The sequence below is a fragment of the Camelus bactrianus genome, chromosome 25 (assembly GCF_048773025.1).
Source record: "Camelus bactrianus isolate YW-2024 breed Bactrian camel chromosome 25, ASM4877302v1, whole genome shotgun sequence".
In the NCBI taxonomy this organism is placed as follows: domain Eukaryota; kingdom Metazoa; phylum Chordata; class Mammalia; order Artiodactyla; family Camelidae; genus Camelus; species Camelus bactrianus.
Window position 1 is genome coordinate 32,852,050 of NC_133563.1, and position 25,443 is coordinate 32,877,492.

Genomic DNA, 25,443 nt, shown 5'->3' on the forward strand with positions numbered 1-25,443 from the left:
ACGTTCCTCAGGCTCACCCGCAGCCCCGCACCTGCTGGCTGTTGCAGGAACCATCAGGAGGGAAGTGTCTACCCATCGCTGCCTCTGCCCCCTACGTCAGCCTCAGACTTAGTGTTCATGGCCCCTCTCCCCAGGGAGCCCTCCAGGATGCACCCCACAGGCGTGTGGTCCTGCTCTGCCCCCTCAGCATCTTGAGGGGGGGGCCTCCACCATCTTTTATCTTTTCACCCCTCCGTCCTCCTCCCCAGGCTCAGCTGCGCAAGGAAGAGCCTCATCTTACTCCCTTTGGTCCCTTAAGCCTGGCTTAGTGCCCAACGATGACAACACAAGCTCGGTAAGGAGGAGAAAAGCGAGGAGACAACCAGCCCGCTGCAGGGCTCTCACCTAGCCCTCAGCTTCAGCCAGCTCCTGGGCAGCAGCCACACCCCCCTGGCACAGCAGCAAGTCCGCCTTAAAGGCTGCTGGGCCCTGGACCACGGGCCACGGGCCACGGGCCACTCGTTCCAGGGCTTCTCAGCAATCGGAGTGTCATGGTGAGAGAGAGGCTCCTTTTCAGAACGGGGTCATAATGAAGAGTGGCTACTCATCTGGGAAGAGCCATTACCTGGAGCAGAGGACCACCGTGTCACGAGCTCCATCACTGCTATCAAGTCCCTCCAGGTGGGACACACCCTGAACTCAGATGGCACAGGGCAACGGGGCTGCCAGCACAGGCCGGCCTCCGAGATGCGGAACAAGAGAGTTGTCCTGCAGGAGCCCAAACATCAAGTCCTGCTGGGGTGGGATTTAGTTCCTCTTCTCCGCAGCTCCCACTCCCACGGAAAAAGGCACTGAGCACAGTCTGGTTACCTCAGAGTCACAGCAAGTCAGCAGCAGAGAGCACTGTGCATGGTGCCAGCTGTGTCTGACTAGTGTCACACGTGGAGACTTAACTACCAAAGGGACTGAAGGTGAAATTCAGGCGACTCCAGGCGAGGGCAGGGTGGCGAGTCAGAGAGCCAGCACCCCAGAAGACGGCTGGATCCCTGCAACAAAAGCCTGCGCTCGGCAGTCAAGGGGACCAGGACTTGTGTAGTTATTGGGTGGCCTCAGGCAACCTCCTTCATCTAGCAGAGCCTGTTTCTTCATCTAAGCGATGAGAAGGCAGCCCTTCCTTAGCACCCAGCAGGTGGATGAGAACAGATGCTCGGCGCCCCGACCGCAGCGGGGCGCACTGTCCGGGAAGGCCTCATCACCGCCGTGGGACCCAGCTGTGGTCAGGAAGCATCACGGTCCTGCTGACCTGGGTCTGGGATTCTGCAGACCTAATGGGAATTGCCCCAGGGAATTCTGGAAGCGTGTAAACAAACTTCTGCCAAACCTAGCTGCCTGGTCCGTACCCAGAGCTGGCTCATCCGGTGCCCGTCTCTGGAGCCTGCTCTCTGCCTGGGTCCCTGGGGGAACAGAGCCTCCTGAGGACGTGCAGCAGCAGCAGAAGGAAAGCTCGGTCCTGTGAGGCCACCGTGCTGGGGTGGCTGGTCACCAGGGCACAGCCTGGCCCGCACCAACAGAAGCCGCTCAGGCTCACAGAGCAGGCTCACAGGAGCCACTGGAGAGAGAGGAGGAAGTGGGGCGAGAGGGGGTCACAGAGGTAGCCCATCACTACTTCCCACATGTCCGACCACGCTGATGACGCGCGCGGGTGGAGGTCACCACACTCTCCATCCCCCAGATTAGTGCCGAGCTACAATGAGGGCTCGCGAGGCAGCCAGAAGGAACGGACAAACGGACAAGACCGTTCCACATCCTTGCACAGAGAAACTCAGAGGCCGTACACCTTTCCACCTGCAAATTTTCAAACATGACTCACTCAGAACCATTTTCAATCCAAGCAGCCATTTACCAAGTCAGCTGTTCTGCTAACACAAATACAGCAGAAGACATTTGAAATACTGTAAAAAACCCTTGTGAAGATTATAGGTGCATCTTAGGTAAGATCTTAAAATAAATGCCTTGTCTTCTTCAGGGAGGATTTAACAAGAATAAGAGAAAATTTTGCAACTCTCCTTGCATAAAATGACCCCAGAAATAACAAGCTTAGAAAGGTTCAGAAGTCACTTTTATAAATTTGACATATTGATTTCTGTAGGCTCCAAAATGTTTTTCAAAAACACCAGCTGTTCAAAAACACATGATGGCATTAGGGGAAAAAAACACAACTCTCTTTTCCTGGTTTCTTTTACTATTCAAATGCAGAATAAAATAAATAAATGTTGAATACACATCAAAAATGTTATTTTAACTTGCTGTGGTTCAGTATAGGGAAAAAGCTTACTTTGTTTTCTTCTAATTGTTTTAGCAAACTAAGGAGTCAAGGTCAATTCTCTGAAATGTCACTAAACTGCATGTATTAAAACAATGATGTGAGAATTTTCCAAATTGTAATATTGTGCTTGGCAAACTCGGGAACGTGGAGCAAATACAGGGACATCGGCCACCAGGCAGCTGGGCATAAAGTCATTTCTGCATATTTTAGAGGCCTCAGCCGTAGCCAGAAAGGGGGAAGTACCCAGAGCTCCTACCTCTCCGTTCGGTATTTGTTAAATTAAAGTCCACTTAGGTCATGCAAATCAATGGACTACGAGGCCATTCTCTGTACAGTGTATTACTGGTGGAAGCTGCTAATCTTATTAGATAGGACGGGCTGTCTGCCCCTGCTGAAGAGACTGCCGAATTAATTACAGAGCAGAAAATAACACATCGGGACCACACGGGGTGGGACTTCCATTTCTCATAAGGTTAGAGAAAGAACTGAGAGAGGTACACTGAAATGAGCAAAACCCACATCCACAGAGTGGAAGAGAGATTGGTTTTAAGCCACAAATGCAGCAGAGCAGGGCCGGCCACGGGGCAGGAGTGTGGAGACATGGGATGGTACCCAGCTCTACCTTAAATGAGCTGTGGGACTCTGGGTAATCATCCCTTCTGAGCCTCAGCTTCCTCAATTATAAAATTATGAAGTTGGGTTTGAAAAGGGGGGCTTCTAAGCCAATCTTAAAAGATCATATATTGTGTGATTCAGCTGATGTAACATTCTCGAAACGATAAAATCAGAGTTGGGGATCAGTGGTAGCGGGTAGCGGTGGGGTGATTGTGAAGTGGGAACACGAGGGAGATATTCATGGTGGTAGCTACACAGACCTGCATGTGTGATGGATGCCGCTCTGTGCACACACTGTCTCACTGCCAAGGCCCCGAACTTGATATTGTGCTACAGTTATGTAAGACGTCACCACTGGGGGAATCAGGGTAAAGGGCACACGACACCACTCTGTACGCTATTTACAGCTTCCTGTTATTCCATAATTACTTTCAAAATGTAAAGTTTTACTTTTTAAAGTTTCTTAGACTTGGAACCAGACCCTTATTATTTTCTCTGTGTAACCTACAATTGGAAATAGTTTATCTACCAAATTGCACTTACGGAGATCATTCCTGTCCCCATATTTATTGATCGTATATACGTAACTGCTCTACTTCACAACTTTCACAAAAATGCAATTTCCAGATGGATCAAAGATACAGAGTTCATCTGAATAGTTTTGTTGCTTTTTTTTTTAAGCAGGGAGAAAAAATTAGAAACAATATTCAATGTCAGTCAACTGGAAACCAAAGAAGGAAAACTTACGGTTCATGCATACAATGAAATGCTGTGTGGCCTTTAAAAATGACAAAAATCTACGTTTACTGACTACTTTGGGTCAGAAAGCAGAGCCTGGCAGACAAAAGCACAGATCCTGCAGCCAGACCATGTGCCTTCAGAGTCCAGCTCCAACACTTACGGGCTGTGTGATATAAGCAAATTCTTGAATCTCTCTGTGCCTCAGTTTCCTCGTCTACAAAATGGGAATGATGATAGGGACACTGTGTTGCCATGGCAATGAAATGAGCTATAATAGTTGTAAAATACTGAGAACAGGATCTGCAACACAGAAAGTGCTACAAAACTGCTTGTTAAATAAAAAATATTGACATGAAAAATTCATATCTGCTACATTATGAGTGAAAAAAGATCACAGAACATTATATATGACCTCATTTCTGGAAAACATATGTTGAGTGTACACAGAAGTGAGAAAGATCTTTTCTTTACTTTTTTATACAGTATAATAGAGGTATACTATTACACTAATATAATACTAATATATACAATATAATACATTATATGTAGGCAGTAAAGTTTTGGATTATTTTTACTTTCTTCTTGGTATTTTTTGTATCATTACAAGTATTACAAAATAAAATAAACAAACAAAAGTGATAATATCCAGCTGGTACCCTTGGACACTTTTGGAATCTAAATTGGTGTCAGTTTTCTAGGGGGAAATTGGGCGATACGTAATACACTTTCTGACCTAGGAGTTCCACTTCTAGGAATTTATCCTATAAAAATAACAAATAATAATCCACATACACATATATACACACACATATATATACATACAGGCATATTTATTAAAGTATTATTTATAAAAGAAAAAAAATTGGAAAAAACCTAAATGTCATCAGTTGTACTGTGGTTGGCATGAATAATGGAATACTACATAGCAAGGAAAAAAGATGCTCCACAGAACGATCCTCTTGGTGAGGGCCCTGAATACCCCAGTGAGGAGTCTGCACCCTATGGTGAAGGGGAGACACTGAAGGACTGTGTTTCAGGAAGAAAACCCTGAGGGCAGCACAGACTGGGGTACATTCATGGACCTGACTGACCTCAGGCTGCCTCCAAGTTAGACAGAGGCCTGAGGTCTGGAGGGAGAGGAAGCCGGAATGTTGGGCAAGGTAAAAGAGTGAAATCCCTGACTCCTAGCCCTAATTGTGCAGAAAGGGCCTGATGGAAAAAACCAACTGTGTGAAGGCACAAAAACAAAACAGATTCTCAAAAAAGATGGCCCTGAAGGATCAGAGACACTTGGATTCTCAGAAGGACTGGGGCCCGGACGAGCAGGACTGGGGCCAGGATGAGCAGGGCTGGCCCCTCTGATTAAAAAGCGACAACCATGAACCATCTGTGCAAGAAGAAGAGAGTGGGGGCAGTGGGGAGCACACGTGTGTGCACGTGAGACAGGGAAGGGCGGGTGGGGGGGAGAGCCAGGGAGAGCAAGTCCACAGCCCAGGCCCGGGGGTCTGCAAGTCCACCGGGAACCAGCTCCCTGGCACAGGGCCGCTGCATCTTAATCCCTCCTCCCTTGACCATCTCATTGCTAAAATTATGTTCATTTGGCAAAAGGACTTGAGGCTCTGAAACGAGATGCTGGTTCCTCTGAATCACAGAACGCCCTGCCGACGCTTCTCACACAGCGATTACTCACGCTCTGTCCTGGGACAGCTGCCACCAGCTGCCTCGTCTTGTCTGAAGCCTCGTCTATTATTCACATCAGCCCCTGCCGTGGCCTAGTGAGAGTGCACGTGGTCACCTTGAGAGCAGTTTTTAAAAACCAACAACAACATTCTACACTTTCTATAACTGGCACAGAGGTTGGCAGTGGGCCTTGGCCACCAACCTAGACGTCTGATGAACATTAGGCAATGCATGACTCAACAGCTCTCCCTGTCCGTGCTAGGGTTTTAGACACCAAGGGTCTTGCTTCACTGCTGGGAGATGTTTCTAGGACTTAAGAACTGGGAGTCAGAATCAGACAGCCTGGGTTTAAAGGCCAGATTCCCTTGTTAACTAAAGGACCTTAGGCAAATGCTTATTTCTCAGTGTCTGAATGCCCCATCTATGAAACAGGAAGGCTGGCAGTAGCACTGTGTCCACAGGGCCATGAGTAACAGTAACAGTCAACAGGCACTGAGTGCTCTGATAGGGCAGGCACGGTTCTAAGCACTGCACAAAGGCCTGCCTCATTTAATCCTCAAAGCACCCATATTTTTATTCCCATTTCACAGTTGAGGAAAGTAAAACACAGGGAAGTCAGTAGGGACTGGAGCTGGGATTCAAACCCAGGCAGCCACAATCCAAAGCCCACATCCTTAACCAGAACCGCCTCCCACGTAATGTGCTTAGCACGGCACAAAACACAGCAAGAACTTCCTAAGTTCATAGACATAGTTTGAAAACTTAAAAAACGATGCAAGACCAAACAACAACAGCAGAACCCACGGCAGCAGCCCTCGCTGCCTGGTACAATCCTGCTGTTTCATTTGTCTAGGAGACACTCCCTGCTCACGCTCGCACTGCCTTCAGCCTCTCAGAGCAGAAGCCGAGTCAGGAACTCACCTGGAGGAAGCACCGACACCCTTCATTTTCTGCAAGAACGCCTGCCACAGTCTAGGCCCGGCCATCAAGGCCACCACAGGGCCTCACGCATCCTCATGCCCCCTCTTCTGCTCACATGAGCCCATCACCCACTAAGACATCCTCCCTCCTTTAATCCAAATGCCGCCCGAATGCTGACACTAAGCTCACCCCTGACCTCCCATCGGAACGCTTTCTTAACTGATGATTTGCCACCCTTCAACATTTTGCATTTTAAAACCCCATCGTCTGGCCCAGAATATAAGCTCACGAGCACAGGGGCTGTTTTTCCGTCTCTGCTGCCCCCAAAACATCTGCTCGAGTAGCCCTGTGACCTGCACTCGGGGTGTCAGCTACCAGATGACACGCTCAGTTCAAAGATGACTACATAAGAAACAGATAAACAAGCTTCTACTGCAGAGCACAGGGCACTATACTCAACGTGTTATAGTAAACTATAAGGAAAAGAACACGAAAAGGAACGTATGTGTGTACATGTATGACTGAAACATTACCCGGTACACCAGAAATTGACACGACATTGTAAACTGACTGTACTTCAAAAAAAAAAAGTTCAGTGATCGTTACAAAAATGAGCACTTTCCGGATGGGTGAGACTCGAGTACACGTGTGCTATTTCCAAGTAACAACTGAGGCGGTAAAAATGACCGTGAGTGGTTCCATCTCTTCCTAAGAAACCGCGCGGCCGGCCCTCGGACAGCACTTACCTGCCTCCCCTTCCTCCTCGCCCAAGCTCAGCACCACGATGCAGACGTGCTTCCTCAGCTGGCGCGTGTTGGAGAACTTGCGGCCGCACTTGCCGCACTCCAGGCTGCTCGGCGTCAGGCTTCTGCCTTCCTCCGGGCCCCGCGGACTGCCCTCGCTCGGCATGACGATGTTCTCCGCCAGTTCCTCTTCGGGGCTGGGCTTCTTCGTGGACCCCTTAGGCCTGCCTCTCTTCCTCTTCATGACCGAAAACTCTGTAAAGGAAACAAGAGGGCACCAGGGAGTCACACGAGGAGACAGCGCAGGGCAGGCCCTCAGTTCCCCAAGTGTGGAAATATCTTTGGTTTCACAGGGTTTTTTGTTTGTTTGTTTTTGTTTTTTAAAAAAGAAAAGTCTGGAACCACCGTTCTAGAATTAACAGCTGCAAACAATCTTTAGTGCTCATATCTTTGCATCTCCACCCTATTATATGATCAGCTCCGTAATAACGCGATTTAAGAACATCATTTTATCAGAACCTTTGCACAGGCTTCTCCTGTAGAGCAGGGAGGATTTTAAGTTGTGACCCTCAGGCCCCAGTTCACAAATCAGGCTCCTTATGAGCCCTCATTTCCTTTTAAGTCCAGTTCTCAGAAACTAGTTAAGGACTTCTTCTCTGCAAAGGGTTCTCCAAGGATACTTAGCTTTTCACGCTCTTAATGAGCTACACTACTATCCAGACCATCTCAAGGCATCATAATTATTAGAGCCAAAATGCTCTGATGAAAAAGAGAAAAAATAATTTCAACCTAAAGCCACAAATTATAGGACTAAAGACAGCAACAATATTTTTCAAGTTTCCTAGAGACCTGCTGATTTAAATGTCACAATCAGAGCTGCTTCAGAGCAAGTTCCAAGCCACTTTTCAACTTGTATTTCTTCATTAGCATTCATTGTTAAGGCATTCATCGCCAGCATGAAGGTGGGAGTTGAGGTGGGTGAGCAGGGTCAGGGAGCATCGTGCTGTTGCGTGAGTGTGGGGTGGGGTGGCTAGGTGATGTGACTTGAGAGGTACCGGGAGGAGACAAGCAGGGGGCACCGGGCCATCTTTGGAGCGCCATCTGTCGAGCCACAGCAGGGCATGTCAGCAGCCCTCTGAATCTGAACATCAGGGCAGAGGAAGGCAGGCTCCTAGGTTCTAGCACCACGTTGGGGGCCTGGGCACCTGTGGAATCAGGACGTGTTCAAGGTCCCTGCTGCCCTCTCCAAGGCTCTGGCTCTCCACAGGAAAGCAGCAGCCACATTGCCCACTGCTACCACTGTGAGGACCCTTTCAGTGGGTCACTTGTGCCCCCAAATCAGACAGCAAGGAGAGCCACAGGGGCAGTGGAGGAGGCCAGGGAGGTTCTGGAGCAAAGTCTCCGGGAAAAGAGCAGCAGGACAATGTGGGCTCTGGATGCAGGAGCCGGCTCTGACGCGGGGCCCCAGGAACTGAAGGGATCGTGTGCCAGAACCGGAAGACGCTGAGAGGTGGGGAGATCCTGCAGGAGCAGAGTTTCTGCAGAGCTGCAGTGCCAAGGGTGGGTCACCTTGACTGAGAGATGCAGACCAGGGTCGCCCTGGGCCAGGGCGGCCAGCACGATGCTGGCATAATCAGTGCCTTCCCTCTGTGTCACTGGGCATGTCGGAGATGGAGGTGGGGATCAGCGACAGGGGAGAAAAAAAGACTGAACCACAGGAAAGCCAACCAGGAGACAGACAGAACAAACAAGGGCACAAGACCCTCGGCTCCCCTTGCCGGCACTGAGGCGTCTCCAAGGGGAAAGAAAGCTGTGTAGACAGGAGGCCTGGCTGACGTGTATGGGGGGCTGGCAAGGGAGGTGAGGAAGGAACGTGCGGAGTGAGGACAAATCGTTCACCTCAAAGCCATGAGAACTTTTCTCTTTATTATCCTTGACAGCATTATGCACTTGTGCAGCCTACTGAAGCAGCAATTGCTAGTCAGAGAAGCAGAATCAGTGGAGGGGCTGACTAACACCCACTGCATGTCACACCCACTGAGCTGCAGACACGTGTTGCATAACAGTTTGCGGAAGGCGGTGGCCTGGGCCCACCCCCAGCGACAGAGCCCACACCCTGCCCGTGCAGACAGAGGCCCTCCACTGAAGTGCCGTGTGAAGGTGAAGTGACTTTACCCAAAGAGAGGCCAGGCCTCCGCCCTCAGCTCCTGGGGGTGACCTCTCCAGGCCCTGGGAACGTCCTGCCTGACAGGAGGGCCTATGATGTATTTCAGCTGCTCGGCAGCAGGTCAGATCATTTCCGAGCTCTGCACGAACTGGAGAGTGGAGGTCCTAGTCTGACCTCCACGGGGAGCTGGAGACTGAGGGCCACCAGCCATGCGGGCAGTATGTCACCAAGACCCCCAGAAACTCTGGACATAATGGCTCGGGTGAGCGGCCCTGGATGGAAATACTTGAGCCCTGTCGTGTAACGTAGCCTAGAAGGCAACGACATCCAGGACTCCACGGGGGACACAGGGGGGCCGACAGCCCCGTGTCTGGGACCCCTGGTCCCCAGCCTCGCCCATTCACCTCCCCCTTTGGCTGGTTCTGACCTGGGCCCTTTCTGTAAAAGACTGTCATCATGAGTATAGTGCTTCCTGAGTTCTGGGAGTTGTTTAAACAAATTCTCGAACGTGAGGTAGTCCTTGGGCCCCCCAAGTTTGCACCTGGCTGTAGAAGTGTGAGTGGTCCCTGGGACCCCACATGTCCAGCTGGTGTCAGCAGTCTTGGGCAGGTGTGTCAGCTATGCAGAAAGTGTGCGCTTCACCTCAGGTTCACAAACAGCGTGACAGGGTGCCCAGCGGTCTCTCCCCGGAGACATCCAGGGCAGGTGACAGGTGACTCCACTCGCCGCACAGTAGGCACACAGCAGGTCAGCCAGACACCAGCACTGTCTGTGTGTCTCTCCCCACAGACAGGACTCTGTGAAGGCAGGGTCCTGCCCGGATTATTTTTGTCCCCCAGCACCTGAGCCTGTGCCCTCACCCAGCAGACACCCTGTGAATCTTGGTGAATTAACCCGATTCACCTGCTGTCAAGGAAGAAACTTAAAATCAAGCCCTGAAAGCTTTGGAAAACCTCTGACACGACCGTGACAAAACTAATCTTACATCTTGCTGCATCCATAATGCAGATCCTCAAGACCAATTAGTTAGCAAAAAATGAAATATTCATAAATGAATTTGGAATAATTTACACACTGAAAATGAGCTGCTGCTGTCAACTACCCACGCGGTGCTGCAGAGTGAAGAACCCTAGAACTGGGCGAAGAACATCCTGTAACTTCTAAGTCTGAACAGAGGACTCTGCAACTCCTCTTCCTCCTCCCTGAGTTCCTTTACTCAGTAGTCACTGAGCTCTGCGGGTTTTGTCCTGAAGACCTCAGTGCAGTAAACCCCCTCTCCGTTCACCCGGCCCCTCTGTCACCCTGTGCAGGACCTCGGAGTCTAGCCCTCTGCTCTGGTCTTGCTCAGCCTCTGTCCCTCATCTCACTGCCACTTCCTGGCTCTAGAACTTTCCATCATTCTTGATGACTTTGCCCCACAACTCTCAGACCTGGCTGTCTAGGCCCGTTATCCCATGATTCAACCCTACACACACAGACACACAGACACACACAGACACACAGACACACACACACACACACACACACACACACACACAGAGCAGCGTGTACGCATGCCCCCCCCCCACTGCTCAGGGCGATGTTCCAGACCTCCCTAAATATGCAGGGGTAACACCTGTCTCTTTCTACCTCTCTGTACTGTTCTCAGTCCCCCTGCCTGTGACTACCTCCAGCACCCCTATCAGAACCCAAACCCCAGCTCAAACTCTAAAGTTCCAGACCCAGTTCAAGTCTCAGCATCTCCTCCACGAGGCCGTTCCAGCAGGGAGGCCGTCCCCAGCCCGGCTCGCAGTTACAGCGTGAGCACCACATGCACGAGTCACCCACACGGCTTCCTGGCTGCGTTTCCCTTCCCTCACCTTAGAGCATACGCCCTGAGGTCTAAACTGGCCTTTTAAGTCTTAGGTCCCATGAGATCTCGGACAGAGCTGCAACATAGTCAACACTTAATAAAGAAATACACACGGATCAGTCATTTAATAATAGGAAAAGAAGCATTTCAAAAACAAGTCATGTTCTATGTCCCACGTTTCCAACAGGAAGAAAGGGACGAGTCACAGGGCATCTCAACCTCGTCCTAAGTCCACAGTCTGGGGACAACTTCCTCGCAGTCAGGAAAGTATCCCTGCTGAGCCAAGGCCCAAACTAGGAAGGGACAGAAAGAATCAGCCAAATGTTTTTTAATTTAATCAAAAGACAGTGTGAGCATCATGAAAAAAATACCTCAATATTATCAAAAATCTAATAACACAAGCCCTTTATTTGTACATCACTCAAGTGTGTGAGGCACCTTCCTAGCTATTATCTCACTTTATCCTCATAAAAACCATAAGAGATGGATGTAACAAATATAACTCCTCAACAGGAAAAGAAGTGAAGGGCCCAAAGTTCCAGGGACTTGGCACATTTTCCAGAACTTGCAGCCGAGCTGGCAGAGCTGGAGTCTGGGCTCCTCCGTCCCCACCAGGGTCCCTCTGCTGAGGCACGTGGCCCTCGGGTCAGTTCTAGACACGGTAACAGTAACGGAGCGAGGGTGTGCACTGCACGGGAATGCCAGCTGGGAGCCACACCGACCTGAGTTTGAAGCCCTGCCAGCTTCAGAATCTAACATGAAAAATAAACCCCAAACTGCCTCTCTTTCACAGAGTCACTGTTAATGAAAGTAGTCCATCAAAACGCTGAGCACAGCCCTTAGGGGAGGGTCTCCGGACGGCAAGTGTTACTACGACGGCTGCAGTCACTGGTGTTCTGACTTGGACATCTCTCTGAAGACACTATTACCTTCCCAGCCCATCCACTGTCAGAGTGTGTGATTCCTCTACGTACACACATTCTTGTTCATTAAGGCACTTTTCGCTTGATCTCTTCATTTTGAAACTTCACATACCGAAAAAAGCAAGACAGAATTAGGGGCATACAAATTCCGTTCTGCCCAAGACAGCAGATGAAGCCAGCCGCCTAGCTCTCTCCCTGCAGCTCAATCTCCAGCCAAATCAAGTCGAGAATTTAGGAAGATCCTGAAACCCTAACACTGCCAGGCCCTGACAGTCAATCTCCCTGACATGTATGTCCTTGGAGCCCAGGTGGCAAGAGACAGTGAATGACATCAGAAATGAGGGGCTGTGGGATTGGGGGACATTCAGGTTTACGGGGACGCAGCACCCTTTGCGGGACAGGCTGCAGCCGGCCCCGTCATGCCAGGCACCAGGGAGGCCCAGAGCACCCCAATCCTGCTCCCAGTGGTTTTACCAGCAGTAATGTGGAAACGCCACATAGACAGGAGCCACAATTAACTGCTTGGCACGTGCATCTCAGGCAGCAGCTGAGCCCCACGTGAATCTCCTCAGCAGATCCCTGAGAGAATTCCCGCTCTACAGAGGACACTGAGGCTTAAGAAAATTAATCAATTCACCCCAAGACACAAGTGGCAGACCTGCTATTTGAACCCAAATCTATTTGCCTTAGTGAGTGAACCTCCCCTCCATGTCATTTCAGTTAACATCAGAGCACAGAAGTAGCAAACTTTGACTTGTGCTCTGAGTTCTGCAGGAAGGGGATGACAGTGTCACCAGCCACAAGCCCCAGTGTGACCCGACTCCCAAACTGAACAGCAGATGGACACACAGGGAGGCGGGAGGGCTATAAGGGCAGCGCGCACACGCCATGGGCTAGGGTGTTAGGTATCGCCATGTATGCGTCTCAGAAGCTGTTTTTCTTATCTCCCTTTAACAGATAACAAAGCCTCTTGCCTAAGCCCCCAGTGGGGCCTCCGTGGCCGGGGTGCAGGCTGAGCCCCACGCAGGCACACAGGGCGCGGTGGGGGCCCTGCACTCTGGACCTGCCCGCATCAGCCCTGGGCGCATTCTGGCTCGTCCACTCAGAGCAAGCCTGTAATAACGCCTCGGCCCACAACGAAGGCATCTTTTGTCATCCACACAGAAGCACCTTACGTGCCAGAACAGTGATGACAGGGAAGCCCCAGGATGAGCCCAAGACGGTACTCCCTCCACAGCCCCCTCGCTGCTTCCCAGGGCAGATTAGAAAGCTCGGGGTTCAGCGGCGACTGGGACAGCGTACAGATGCCTGCACACGCTCAGAAGGCCTTGACTCGTGGTGAGTGCCCAGAAGAGACCACACAGAGAGTTAAATTTAGATGCCAACCTCCTTTTACCCTCAAACTACTCTCTGCGCCCCCTCGTCAGCAGCCCAAACTTAATCCCAGAGAAGCACCTTCCTGCTGCACCGAAAAGACCTCTTCGTCCAAAGGCCATCCGCCAGCCAGGAGGCAGAGTCAGCAGGAACGGTGCCTGGACTCGCCCCGTCCTCTCAGCACCCACACAGCACCCAGGCACGTAGCAGGTGCAGTTATGGAATAAATCAAGGAGGGATGGGACAAGAAGGAAAACATAAAAAGAAGAGAAGTGTTCCTACTGAAGGTCTGAAAGGAAGACGATGGAAAAACCAAACACAGCTCTCAGGAGGCCCATGTAAATCACTCCTCAAGTAAGTCCAATGTCCCTGCCTCCATCAGGATGAACAACTGTGCACACACACTCACCCACCACACACACTCACCCACCACACACACTCACCCACCACACACACTCACCCGTCACACACACTCACCCACCACACACACTCACCCATCACACACACAAACTCCCCCACTTACCCACCACACACAGCCACACACACAGGCACAATCACACACTCACATGCACACATGGTTTTATGCGCTCATGTACATAAAAAAGGGAGAATGAACCTGCTCCATTAGGAAATTTTTTCTTGGGACCAGAGCCAGAGATTTGATTAGGAAGAAGGGAGAAAAATGAAAGGTTCCTTGGCAGACCACTTTCTACATGAGCGAAAGAGATTAAAAGGCTATAAAATAAACCAAGGGATTTAGGAACCTTCACGTTATAAAGGGAGACTGAAATAATAAATCAATTACTACTCAGTTAAAGGTTTAATTAAACCATTTCAAGTATCTCTCGACTTAAAATGAATTGTGAAGGTTAAACTTGAATGGAAATCATTAGAGAGAAACTAAGCTTCTAGAAGTCTCAAATTTTATGGACTTGCACAAAGAGGAAAGGAAGGACTTTGAGTTCTTAATGAAAGACTTTTGAAGAAATTTCCTCATATTAACAGTATAAGTTTAATTAAAGTCTTAAGAAATATTCTTTAAAATTAAATTACACAGGCAACTAATCTTCCAGTACACACAGACACACACACACAGAGAAAATGTATTCAAGAAGAACTTACATCAAAAGTAAATTAGTTAATAAAGGGAAATAACTTTTTAAAAAAAAGTTTAATAGTAAGAATCTGATTACACCCAGAGTTGCACAAGAACATGCAAGCACGCTGGGCCCAAAGCTCACTCTCCAACTGACCAACTAGATCATCTTGAGCATGTTGTTCTAACTTCTCTGGTCTCTGAGCCACTTATTCCTCAGTTATAAAATCTGGGCATCAGCAAGGAAATAGAAGACATGAACGACACTAAGACCAACAAAACCTAACACGTGAATATAGAACATGTCACTCAACAGCAGCAGAACAGAAATTCTTCTCAAGTGCACATGGAACATTCTCTACCTTAGACCACATGACAGGCCATAAATCAAGTCTCAATACATTTATAAGGACCGAAATGAGAAATAAACCACAGAAATAAATTTGGGAAATTCATAAATATATGGGAATTAAATGGCACTCCTAAATAATGAATGAGTCAAGGAAGAACTCCTCAGGGAAATCAGAAAATACATTGAGATGGAAAAAAAGAGAAGAAGAAAAAAAAACACAACCAAAAACGTACAGGATGCAGTGAAAGCAGTGCAGAGGGGGCAATTTAAAGCTATAAATGCCTAAGTTAAATAAAGGAAAAATATTTCAAGTCGATAGCCTACTTTCCAACCTAAGAAGCTAGAAAAACCAGAAGCAAACTAAATGCAAAGCAAGCAGAGAACAGAAATAATAAAGATTAGAGTGGAAAGGGAGAAAATAGAATACAGAAACACAAAAGAGAAAATCAACAAACTGACAAACATTCAGCTACACTCACCCAGAAAAAAAGAGAAAAAGCTCAAATAGCTAAAATCAAGAAAGAAAGAGGGAACATTACCACTGACCTTATTTTTTAAAAATCAAAACAATTCTAAGGGGCTACTATGAACAACTGCATGCCAACAAGTTAGATAACTGATGAAACTGATTTCCTGGAAAGATATAAACCACTGAAAGAAATTCAGAAAGAAACAGAAGATATTAACACACCTGTACCAAGCAACTAAACTGAGTGAGTCATCAGAAATCTCCCCACCAAAATAAAAGGCCCAGGACTAAACAGCTTCACGGGTGAATCCATCAAACATCTAAGAAGAATTACTACCAACACGTCAAGTATCTTCCAAAAATCAGGAGAGGAGGGAATACTTCCCAAATGATTCAATGAGGCCACGAAAACCCTGATTCCAAAACCAGACACAAAGACATCCATGAAAAAAACCCCAGACCAGCATCTGTGAATATAAAAAAAATATCTCCATCAAAATACGAGCAAACTCAGTAAAAATATATTTCAATAATAAACATGAAATAAAAACAGCCAAACAATAACCAGGGGAGCCCCTGACCTGCAGCCCCACCCCGAAAGAACCGTGAAGAGTGTTCTACAAGCAGAGAAAAGAACCCTGCTGAATGGATGGAGAGCCGGCGACTGAGGAGCTGGAGAGGGGGAAGCATGTGGGTAAATCTAAATGGGCACTTACCGCATAAGATAATGATTATAAAACACTGTGAGGTTTAAAGTTTCTATAGTTTTTTTAGGAAAAGTGTTAACATCCTCTATATAGTGAGATTCTAAAAATCAATAAAAAAGATAGAAAAATGGACAGTTGATCTGAATGTCAATTCACAAAAGATGAAATGTCCATTAAACAGGAAGCATGGTAAAACTCACCACTGACCAGTAAAATGCAAATTAAAAAGATATACCACTTTCTAATCTATCAGATCAGCAAAATACTCTTTAAAATCTAATATCCTCGGTTGATGTAGTTCTGAAAAAAACAGAAGATCTTAGATCCTGGTAAGAATGTAAGTTGGTACAACTTCTTCCGAGAGCATTGTGATAGAACCTAGCAGACTTTTAAATGAGCGCACCCGCTGCACAAGCAGTTCTTCTAGGACAGAGTCAGCATAAACACACAACGTGCAATGGTGTTTCCAACAATATTCACCGTGACCTTGTTTAGAATGACACAAAGGTGCAGAGAAGCTATATGTCATCAAGAAAGAAAAGGTTAAGTAAACTGTGAGTTACCCATAGAAGGAAATGTAGGCAGTAAAAAGAATTAGAAGACACACTGGTATTATGAAAGTGGAAGGCTATCCAGTATATATTACTGACATTAAAAAAAAAAGGATGCACAACATATATCATGATCTTATTTTTGTTATTAAATAACAAAGCAACAACAGAGTTCATAGGTTTACATACGCATACAGAAACGCCTAGGAGCACGCTTACTTGGCTGTTGGCAATGTTATTTCTAGGAACTAGGAGGGATAGTTAGGGAAATGTACCTTCCTCATTTTATGCTGTTTTAACATTTTCATGGCAAGGCATTATTACCTTTGTAACTGAAAAAAAGAAATAAAGTACAAAGGAGTGAAGTCACTTCTCTGGTGGGTTTACCCACACAGTGCTTGGCCCAGGAGAAGCACCGATGCGCATCTGGAGGAGCGAAGGGAGCTTTACAGGAATGGGTTCACATGCCACAGCCTGGAGGAGAGAGGTCTGGGGTCCACAGGGTCTGCGCACTGTCACAGGGCCCGCGGTACCAGAGGAGGAGGAACAGCCCCCAGTGGTGGATTCACGCTGCCAGGGACACTGCAGAGAAGGTGAGAGGGCTCGTGCTGGTCAGAAGGGTTTCCAGGTCGGGTAAGTTTGAGGAACTTTAGTTGGATGAAGGGAGACACTGAAGCTTTCCAAGTGAGGGGTGACTGGAGGAACAGAACACACTCTCCGGAAGACAGAGGGGCAGCAAGGCCAGTGGTAAGAAAACTAGTGACAACAGAGGTGACTGTTTCCACCAACACACGAGGAAGGGGATGGACCCTGTGCCAGGGCCCGGGCAGGACCTCAGACAGCCTAAATCCCTTCCTTGGGCGTGCCCTGGCAAGCAGGAGACAGGGACAGAGGAGCACACAGACAGGGACGTGTCTGTGGGGTGATAGGGCCTCCCACCCCAACCTGGGCCAGGAGGTGAGATCCTGGGGAGAGGGAGGAGCTCAGGGCGGCCCCCTGAGCAAAGGCAGTATCTTCCACTAACATTGGTGAGGAGGGAGAGGGTAGAAGCCAGAACACGTTGTACCCTAAACAACACTGATGCACATAATTCCATGTGAAATTCTATCTGCTTTATTATTACTGATTCATTTATTATTGATACATGAAATGAAAAATTCAGATTATTTTGTCCTTTATTCACATTTCATTTTAGGAGGAAGAAAAATCTTAATAAGCAAGGATGAATAAAAATAGAATGAAGAGCTTGGTAACAGCCTCTCTGAGTTCTCTGCGTGTTAATCCATATGGCATCCATCCACCATGTGAATTTTGCAAGAGAGATTATCGGCTTTATGGAGTTTATAGATGTTCGATCCCAGAGGCGGGTATACAAACATTCAGAGTTCTTGACCAAAGCTTTGGTTCCATCTGTCTGCTAAGCTACTCTCTTTGGAAAGCCAAGGCCCCTTAATCGCTCGGCAGGAAGGTGGTGGTGGTGAATTCGAGCCTCCTGACGGGGACAGGATGGACGAGGCTTCCTCACTCCCAGACTGGGCAGCACAGGGAGGGGTGGCTGAGCTCTAAGCCCCTGGCACTAAGCAGATTCTTTTCTTCCCTCACCTTTTACTGAGGCATCAGTGATGCATAAAAACTGCATATTTAGGTTTACGTCATTTTTTAAGGTGTGCAGGATGGTTTAACATATGTATACACTGAAATGTTTACCACAGTCAAGCTAATAAACACATCTACCACCTCACGTAATAACCGTTTGTGTGTGTGTGTGGTGAGAACACTTAAGATCTACTCTCTCGGCAGACGTGAAGTATACAGTGCAGTATTGCTAACTACGATCCCCATGCTGTACATCAGCTGCCTGGACCTAACCCGAAACATCGTGCGCTTTGAGCACCTTCTCCCAATCCCCCCCACCCCCTGGAAACCACTGTCATGCTCTCTGGTTCTGTGAATTTGGCTGCTTTAGATTCCATACGTAAGTGAGAACACACAGCATTTGTCTTTCTGCGTCTAGCTTATTTCACTTAGCATATGTCCTCCAGGTCCACCCATGTCGCAAATGGCAGGATATCCTTATTTTTTATAGCTGAATAATATTCCTCTATGTGCGCGTATCACATTTTCTGCACCCATTCATCCGTTGATGAACACAGGTTGCCTCCGTATCTTGCCCATTGTGAACGGAGTGGTGTTTTCCAAGAGCCCCTGTGGATGCCCAAAACAGCAGAGAGTACTGAACCCTTTATCTTATGTTTTCACTGATGCATATATGTCTATGATAAAGTTTATTAATTAGGCACAGTAAGGGATTAACCACAATCACTAGGAATACAAGAAAATAATTATAACAATAGACTATAATAAAGGTTATGCAAATGTAGTTTTTCCTCTCTTGCTCTCTCTCAAAATATCTTACTGCACTGACTCACCCTACTTCTTGTGATGACATGAGATGATAAAACGCCTGCGTGATGAGATGGAGTGAGGTGCATGGCAGGCACTGTGATGCGTGTTCAGCTACTACTGACTCGCCGACGAGACATCAGAAGGAGGACCACCTACCCCAGGTGATCCTGAGTCACAGAGCCAGGACAGTGTCTATGGCTGGATATTGATGGGTGAGGATCTGGGGTGGGACGGAATGAGAACAGCCCTCTATTTAAAATTTATGAATTGCTTATTTCTGGAATTTTCTATTTAATATTTTTAGACTACAGTTGACCAAGGGTAACTGAAACCATGGAAAGAAAAACCACAGATGAGGGGGGATTGAATGCTGCAGTGGGCATAGCGTGTGGGTATCTCTGAGATCCTGTTATCATTTCCTTTGAATATGTGCCCAGAAGGGGAGCCGCTGGCTCATGTGGTCGTTTCATTTTTCATTTTTTAAGGAACCTCTCTCCCGCTTTCCACAGTGGCTGTACCAATTTACGTCCCCACCAACAGTGCACGGGGTTCCCTCTGGTCCCCTCGCCAGCACTTCCTACCGCTTGTCTTTTCCGCCACAGCCATTCTGACAGGTGTGGGCTGACAGCTCACAGGGGCACTGACTTGTGTCTCCCTGAGGATTAGTGATGTCAAGCACCTTCTACATACCTGTTGGCCATTTATGTGTCTTCTGTGGGAAAAGGTCTATTCAGGCCTTTTGCCCATTTTCTAATGGGGTTATTTGACAGATTCTCAGTGCCTGACAAACATCTGCCCTCGCCCCCCGCCTCCTCCCCAAAGCAGAGAGCAAAGGCTGAGATGTGACCGTGTGCGACCTGCCACCTCCCCTGCTCCCTCTCAGGGGAGAGGACAGACCGGCCCAGGGCTGGGCTGGGGCAGAGGAGCGCCGCGGGCAGCCCACCCGCGTCAGCGGTGACGGGGCAAACACGACCTGCCCTTCTCTGGCTGTTGCTACTTTCAGTGGCTGGATTCTCTTAGTTTTCACTTTAGGCCACTAACAGTAACGGGGCGAAGGGCTCCTAACTTGCCAAAGACTCAGTCCTCCGTCAGGCACATTTCTCTGGGCACCCTGGGCACAGCTGGAGGGGCTCACGAACCAAACTGCTCTTCATCTGGAGCCTCTCCTTGTTAACGGTGTCAGCCAGATGATCAATAAGCCAGCCTGTTTAGAAACGCCACTCTAAGTATTCCCGGGAAAGAGCCATTGGATTATGAGTGTGACGAATGAATCCTGCGGCAGGACGTTCACAGCCACAGACCTTCTGCACAGGAGACTGGCCGTTACCTCTCATCTTACAGAAACAGCTTTGCTTTTTGTTTTTTGGGGCTTTTTTTTTTTTTGGTTGGGAGGGTGGGGGGATTTTTCAGTCTCTTGTTTGCAGCTGTTCCTCCTGTACCGTGTGTCTTCTCTGTCTGCGGGGACCTAATCACAGAGCCTGGATGGTTTCCCTAATCCTCCACCTGGGGCATCTGACAGCATGCCGTGGGAGACGTCTGGACCCTGCAGACGAGACCGACCTCACTCCCAACACTGACTGTGAACCTGAGGGATGCTGCGAACCAAAGCTTGGCGACGTCAACTCCTTGTTTCAGGGATACGTGATCGGTCCAGCAATGCTGCCCCTAAGACTACACGCATTCATTCATGATGTGTGTGATCGTAACAGCTTCCCTTACTGTCTCCTCTGTACCAGGCGTCATCCTTGGTGCAGTCACTATATGCTTTGACGTAATCCTTACAGCCCCCTGGAGACAAGCAGATCGATCTTCATTTTTCAGAGAAGCAAAGTGAGGCTCAGAGAAGTCAAGTCATTTACTCAGGTAACACAGCTAGTAGGTGCTGGAGCCGATTAAACCCACGCCTGTCTGACCACAAGCTCATGCTCTTTACCCCGCTAGGTGGTGCCACGTCGTCTCATTCATTCACCCATCCATCCATCCGACAATCAGGCACTGGAGAAGCACCTACGGGGACCGGGCGCAGGGAAGTCAAAGACACAGTCTTATTTAAGCAGATCTTAACTAGAAGTTCTCGTGACTTCTGGTTGGAAACTCGGATCTTCTGGGTCTCTAGGCCAACCAGACAGAAAATCAGAGTCAAAGCATCTGAGAGCGAATCAGCACCTTCATCGCTGACAGGCACACCCACGGGCGTGGTGCCCGCACCTCACACCCCGCCCCCCAGCCCCCTTACCATCTCCGCTTCTGCCTGGGTTGGTGGGTTCAGGGGTGCTCAGAGGCCTAAGGGGAATGACGATCTCATCCACATTAATCCCTTCTTCGGCGTGCTTCTCAGAAACGTGGGAGAGGAGCTCCGACTGACTTGGTGAGAAAAGGTTACAACATTTACACATGAAGATGGCTGTGTTTTCTGCAAAGAAAAGAAAAAAGCAGAATATGTTATTTCACAAAAACAGTGATTACATCTAATTGCCAAAGGAAACTACTAAAGCTGCTCTTCTTCTGGGTCGCCAGACTCCACCCAACGGTGTCCCTCTCGCAGACGCCACGCGGCCGCGCAGCTCTCCGCTAACTCCAGGTGGTCCTGGCTGCCAGGAAACTCTTCCTTCAGGATTCCAGATCCTCAGTCCTCCTGGGTAGTGTCTAAGATGGGCCTCCCTGTTACCAGGATCTACTCAAGAGCCAAGATTCAGTACCAACATGGCAAAGTAAAAAATGAATACGGAACCTGAAAATTCATCCAACCTTCAAGTGAATGAATGGCGTTGACAATGTGAATTAGCCTAGTGAGACTCATTCAAATTAGGTGCAAGGAGGAAATGACCAAAACTGCATTTCTCAGGAGCCAGCACACCCTTCGCTGGCTGGCATGGGAATCTGTTGCTTCTTCAAGTCACTTTGTTCCTATTTAAAGTATTATCCTCGTTCACATTCACTAACAGTCCATTATGTTCATCCCGTTATGCTAGGCAAGAAGACATATGGGGGGGGGGGACACCTAATTTTTGAGTCTGATAAAATAATTATAGGCACATATAGGAATATTAAATTTAGGATCCAATAACAAAAGCTAGATTTTTTTTTCACATTTACACTGAAGGGAAGAATGGGTATGATGGTGTTGAAGGGCAAACTTCAACTCCAGCCCCTAAATGCGGCAAAGCTGGCTGACCTGGGAGCAGTGGTGATGATCTCCAGGTTGCAGAGCTGAATCGAAGGGCAGGTAACGTGCCTACTCTGCAGGGGAACACAGCAGGCACTTGGTAAACCACACCCTGATTCAATCCAACCCTCCACCCACCACGTGCTCTGACCTTGCAGCTGCAGCAGCTGAAAATCTGCGCCCGCGCAGCCCAGCTCCCTGACCCCCGCCATCACCAGCCTCACAGGGACTCTGAACTCGGCCCAGGAATCAGACAAGGGCTCTAGGCCACTGACCGTCTGTCAGTGTGAACAGATACAGCCCTCTTCCCCTCTCCTCACCCCTGCCCTCACTGTCAGCCGACGACCTTGCTCCCTGTTTCACCTGAAGCAGCCAGAAGACAGCTCCACGAGCTCCCTCCGCCTCACCTGTCCTTCCACCTGCAGCCTCACCTCCCCCTGGCAGCTCCTGTTGGAGGCGAGTGGGCCCAGTGTGGCACTGAGGCTGTGTGCATGTGGCGTGGGGAGCAGCGGGAGTGGTCCGCCCCGGTGCGGGCAGGGACATTGTTTAGAACTGGCAGCTCATGGTGATAATAAAAAGCAAACCAACATTTTAACACTGTTACTGCTTCTACATTTTCTAAAGACAGTGCACCCTTAGTGCCTGCACCTGGGAACACTGCTCCCACGGCCTCACCCCGGAATACACTGCACAAAGGGCAATGCAATGGCCTGTGTGCTCTGAACCCCTACCTCTCCCACCTTCTCGGTGATGTCAATCCAGCAACTTTTGCTTCTCTCCTCAGATCATCGATTCTTCCCTCCCTCCTGGTCTCTGCCTGCGTGCTATTACTCCCATCTCAGAACGAAACTCAACAAAAATCTCTCTCGATCTCCACTCCCTCACTCTCCCCGACCCCACTTTTCTCCTCTTCACAGCAAGGCCAGAAACGAGACGAGAAAGGAAGGCAGGAGGCCAGCACGACGTTGCCCCAGTGAGGACAGAGCCCCCCAGGGCACCAGAGTCACAGAAACGAGACCCTCTCTGTGTTGAAAGAAAGGGTTTCTCCAGGAACAAGCAGGCGGAGTAATGACCTAAGAGAATTCTTTCCTACCAGATAAGACAAGAAACAGAAATTTAACAAAGCAGAACATTGTTTCATCAATGAAAATTTCTCATGAATACTGTCGATCGATATTTTATTTCTTTTCAAGAAATGCTTTATTCCTAAGGAGCCCAAAATGCGTCCAGAACAAGAGGAGAGTGCAGGGGTACTGTTTCCTTTATAAGAGGCCGTGTCATTTTCAACATGCTTCCTGCTGACCCTACAACGACCCTACAATTTAGGCTAAAGGGGTTTGTAATCCCCATTCCACAGGTGAGGAAACTGAGGCTGAGAGGGAGAGCAATCTGCCCAAGTCAAAGCCCAGACCCTCTGCCCCCTGCCTTTGACATGGGCCACGTCTGGCTAGACCGAGAGCTGAGTGCCTCCCAGTTAGAGCTAAAATGCTGATCACTGTAGCCGACCACGCCTGACACGAGAATCATTACAGAGGAGAGCACAAGCCCCAGATCGTGTGTCAGTGTCCTTCTCGGTCGTTTCCGCGTCCACAGAGCAGCGGCCATGGGGTGGCCTCCCCACAGGCACTGGGGATGCAGAGGTGAGTCAGGTCCCGCTACAGAGGAGGCCACCACCCCACCGAGGAGACAGACACACCACAAAACAACTGCATCTTAGGGGTCTTACTGAAACTACCCCCCAGCGGACCTGGAAGTATTCCTGACTCCGTTACGCTTCCAGGAGAAGGGGAACTCTGTGACACGTAACAGAGCAGAACTCCTGGGGACCGGAGGGTTATTGCGAAGGGCCTTCTAGTTCACAGGCACACCAAGCATTGTTTGGAGACCAAATAAATAAAACTGCTTTTGCATCTACATATCACAAAGCGTTGGAGACAGCAGTAACTGACCCACCATCCCGCTACCCGACACTGCCCGAAGGCCTGAGGGACCCAGGGTGGCGCCTGGCTTTGGCCACCTGCTGTCAATCAGCACATTTCCCAAATGACCACTGTGTGTCCCGCTCCAGGTCTGGAGTCCCCAGGGTGCAGGCGGAGACAAGCACACGTGACTGAGGATGAATGTCACATTAATGGAGTGCTCAGTATGCGGTGGAGACTGATACGGGGCCAGGATCTGGGCTGCCATCACAGAAACCAGGTTCCGGGGAGCCTGGCTCTCAGCACCGTTCCTGCAACACGGGTGAGCCAGAGGTCGCCCTCGGAGACGCTCGCTCAAGACTTCCCATCAGTGGTTCTACATGTCGAGATCCTGCCTTCAGAGTCACCCAAAATGCCACCGAGGACGGTGCACAAAGATGCTTGACACCGAGGTTAGTTATGATGGCACGTTCCAAAAACCTACTGCATGCTCTGCAGCCGGCAGATCACAGCCCAACACCCCGGAGAAACTCCATGGAGCCAATGAAAATCGCATTTTCACAGAACCCTGAATGGCACAGAAAATGCCCATAACAAACACTCAGTTCTGTAGGGTGGGACGCACCACTGCTTGGCACGCACGTGACTTCATGACTAAGGGAGAGACGTTATTTACGAGTGGGTGGATGGACAAACAGACGGCCAGGCTGAAGGAAACACCAAAATCCTGACTGCGGGACTCTTTTTTGTTGTTGTTGTCACTTACAGATTTCCCACAATGAGCCTAGATGAATTCTGAACACCAGAAAGACCGCTGGCCCTCCTGAGAAGCAAGGTAAGGGAAAACACAGCGGCGAGGACCTGGTTCTGAGTGACGAGGGCCGGCGGCTCCAGATGGAGGCCTCTGGTCAGAGGCTGAGGCCCCCAGCCTGGCACGGGGGGCCTTCAAGGAGTGGGCGAGCCAAGACGCGTGCTGCAGATCACAGACACGTGGGCAGAGGGAAGGCAGCAACCCTTGGCTCAAGTGCTCGGAAGGCTTCCAGGAGGAGGCATGAATGGACCTTAAAAGGCAACCAGGGGCTGGACTAGCGGCTCTGGGAAAGGTACCCAGACTCCAGTGTGCACCACGCATGGGCTCCAGGCCACCGGCCACAACATGACCTCATGCCCCCCGCCCACCTGCTAGCCAGGGCCCATCCTCCCCGTCCTACGGGTGTGGGACAGGGGTTCAGAGAGGCTGCCTGCCCCTCGGCCACACCGCCAGGAAGTGCAGGGTCAAGGCGGGACCCAGCTTTACCTGACCCCAGGCCCAGGGTCTCCACTGTGCCTGGTGGACCTTCCCGGGTCAGGCAGAGAACACAGCTACACAACAGCCGGCAGGACCCCGAGCGGTGCCAGTGGCTGGGCTCTGTTTTGCTACCAACAGTGCAATCTTGTGTTTAAGAGCAGGCTGTTC

General features: G+C 49.3%; 1 protein-coding gene across 5 annotated transcripts in view; it reads right to left on the reverse strand.

The window, feature by feature from the left end:
* ZFAT (zinc finger and AT-hook domain containing) overlaps positions 1–25,443 on the reverse strand; it is a 139,684-nt gene that overhangs the window by 94,874 nt on the left and 19,367 nt on the right. For 4 of the 5 annotated variants that reach the window (XM_074353115.1, XM_074353116.1, XM_074353117.1 and 1 more), the window contains 2 exons: positions 21,139–21,315; positions 7,009–7,260 (listed from right to left, as the gene is read on the reverse strand). In XM_074353115.1, the coding sequence (XP_074209216.1) occupies positions 7,009–7,260; positions 21,139–21,315 (429 nt within the window). Of the gene's footprint in view, positions 1–7,008; positions 7,261–21,138; positions 21,316–22,077; positions 22,136–25,443 lie in introns of those variants that run through there. The other variant, XM_074353118.1, reaches the window with a different exon arrangement.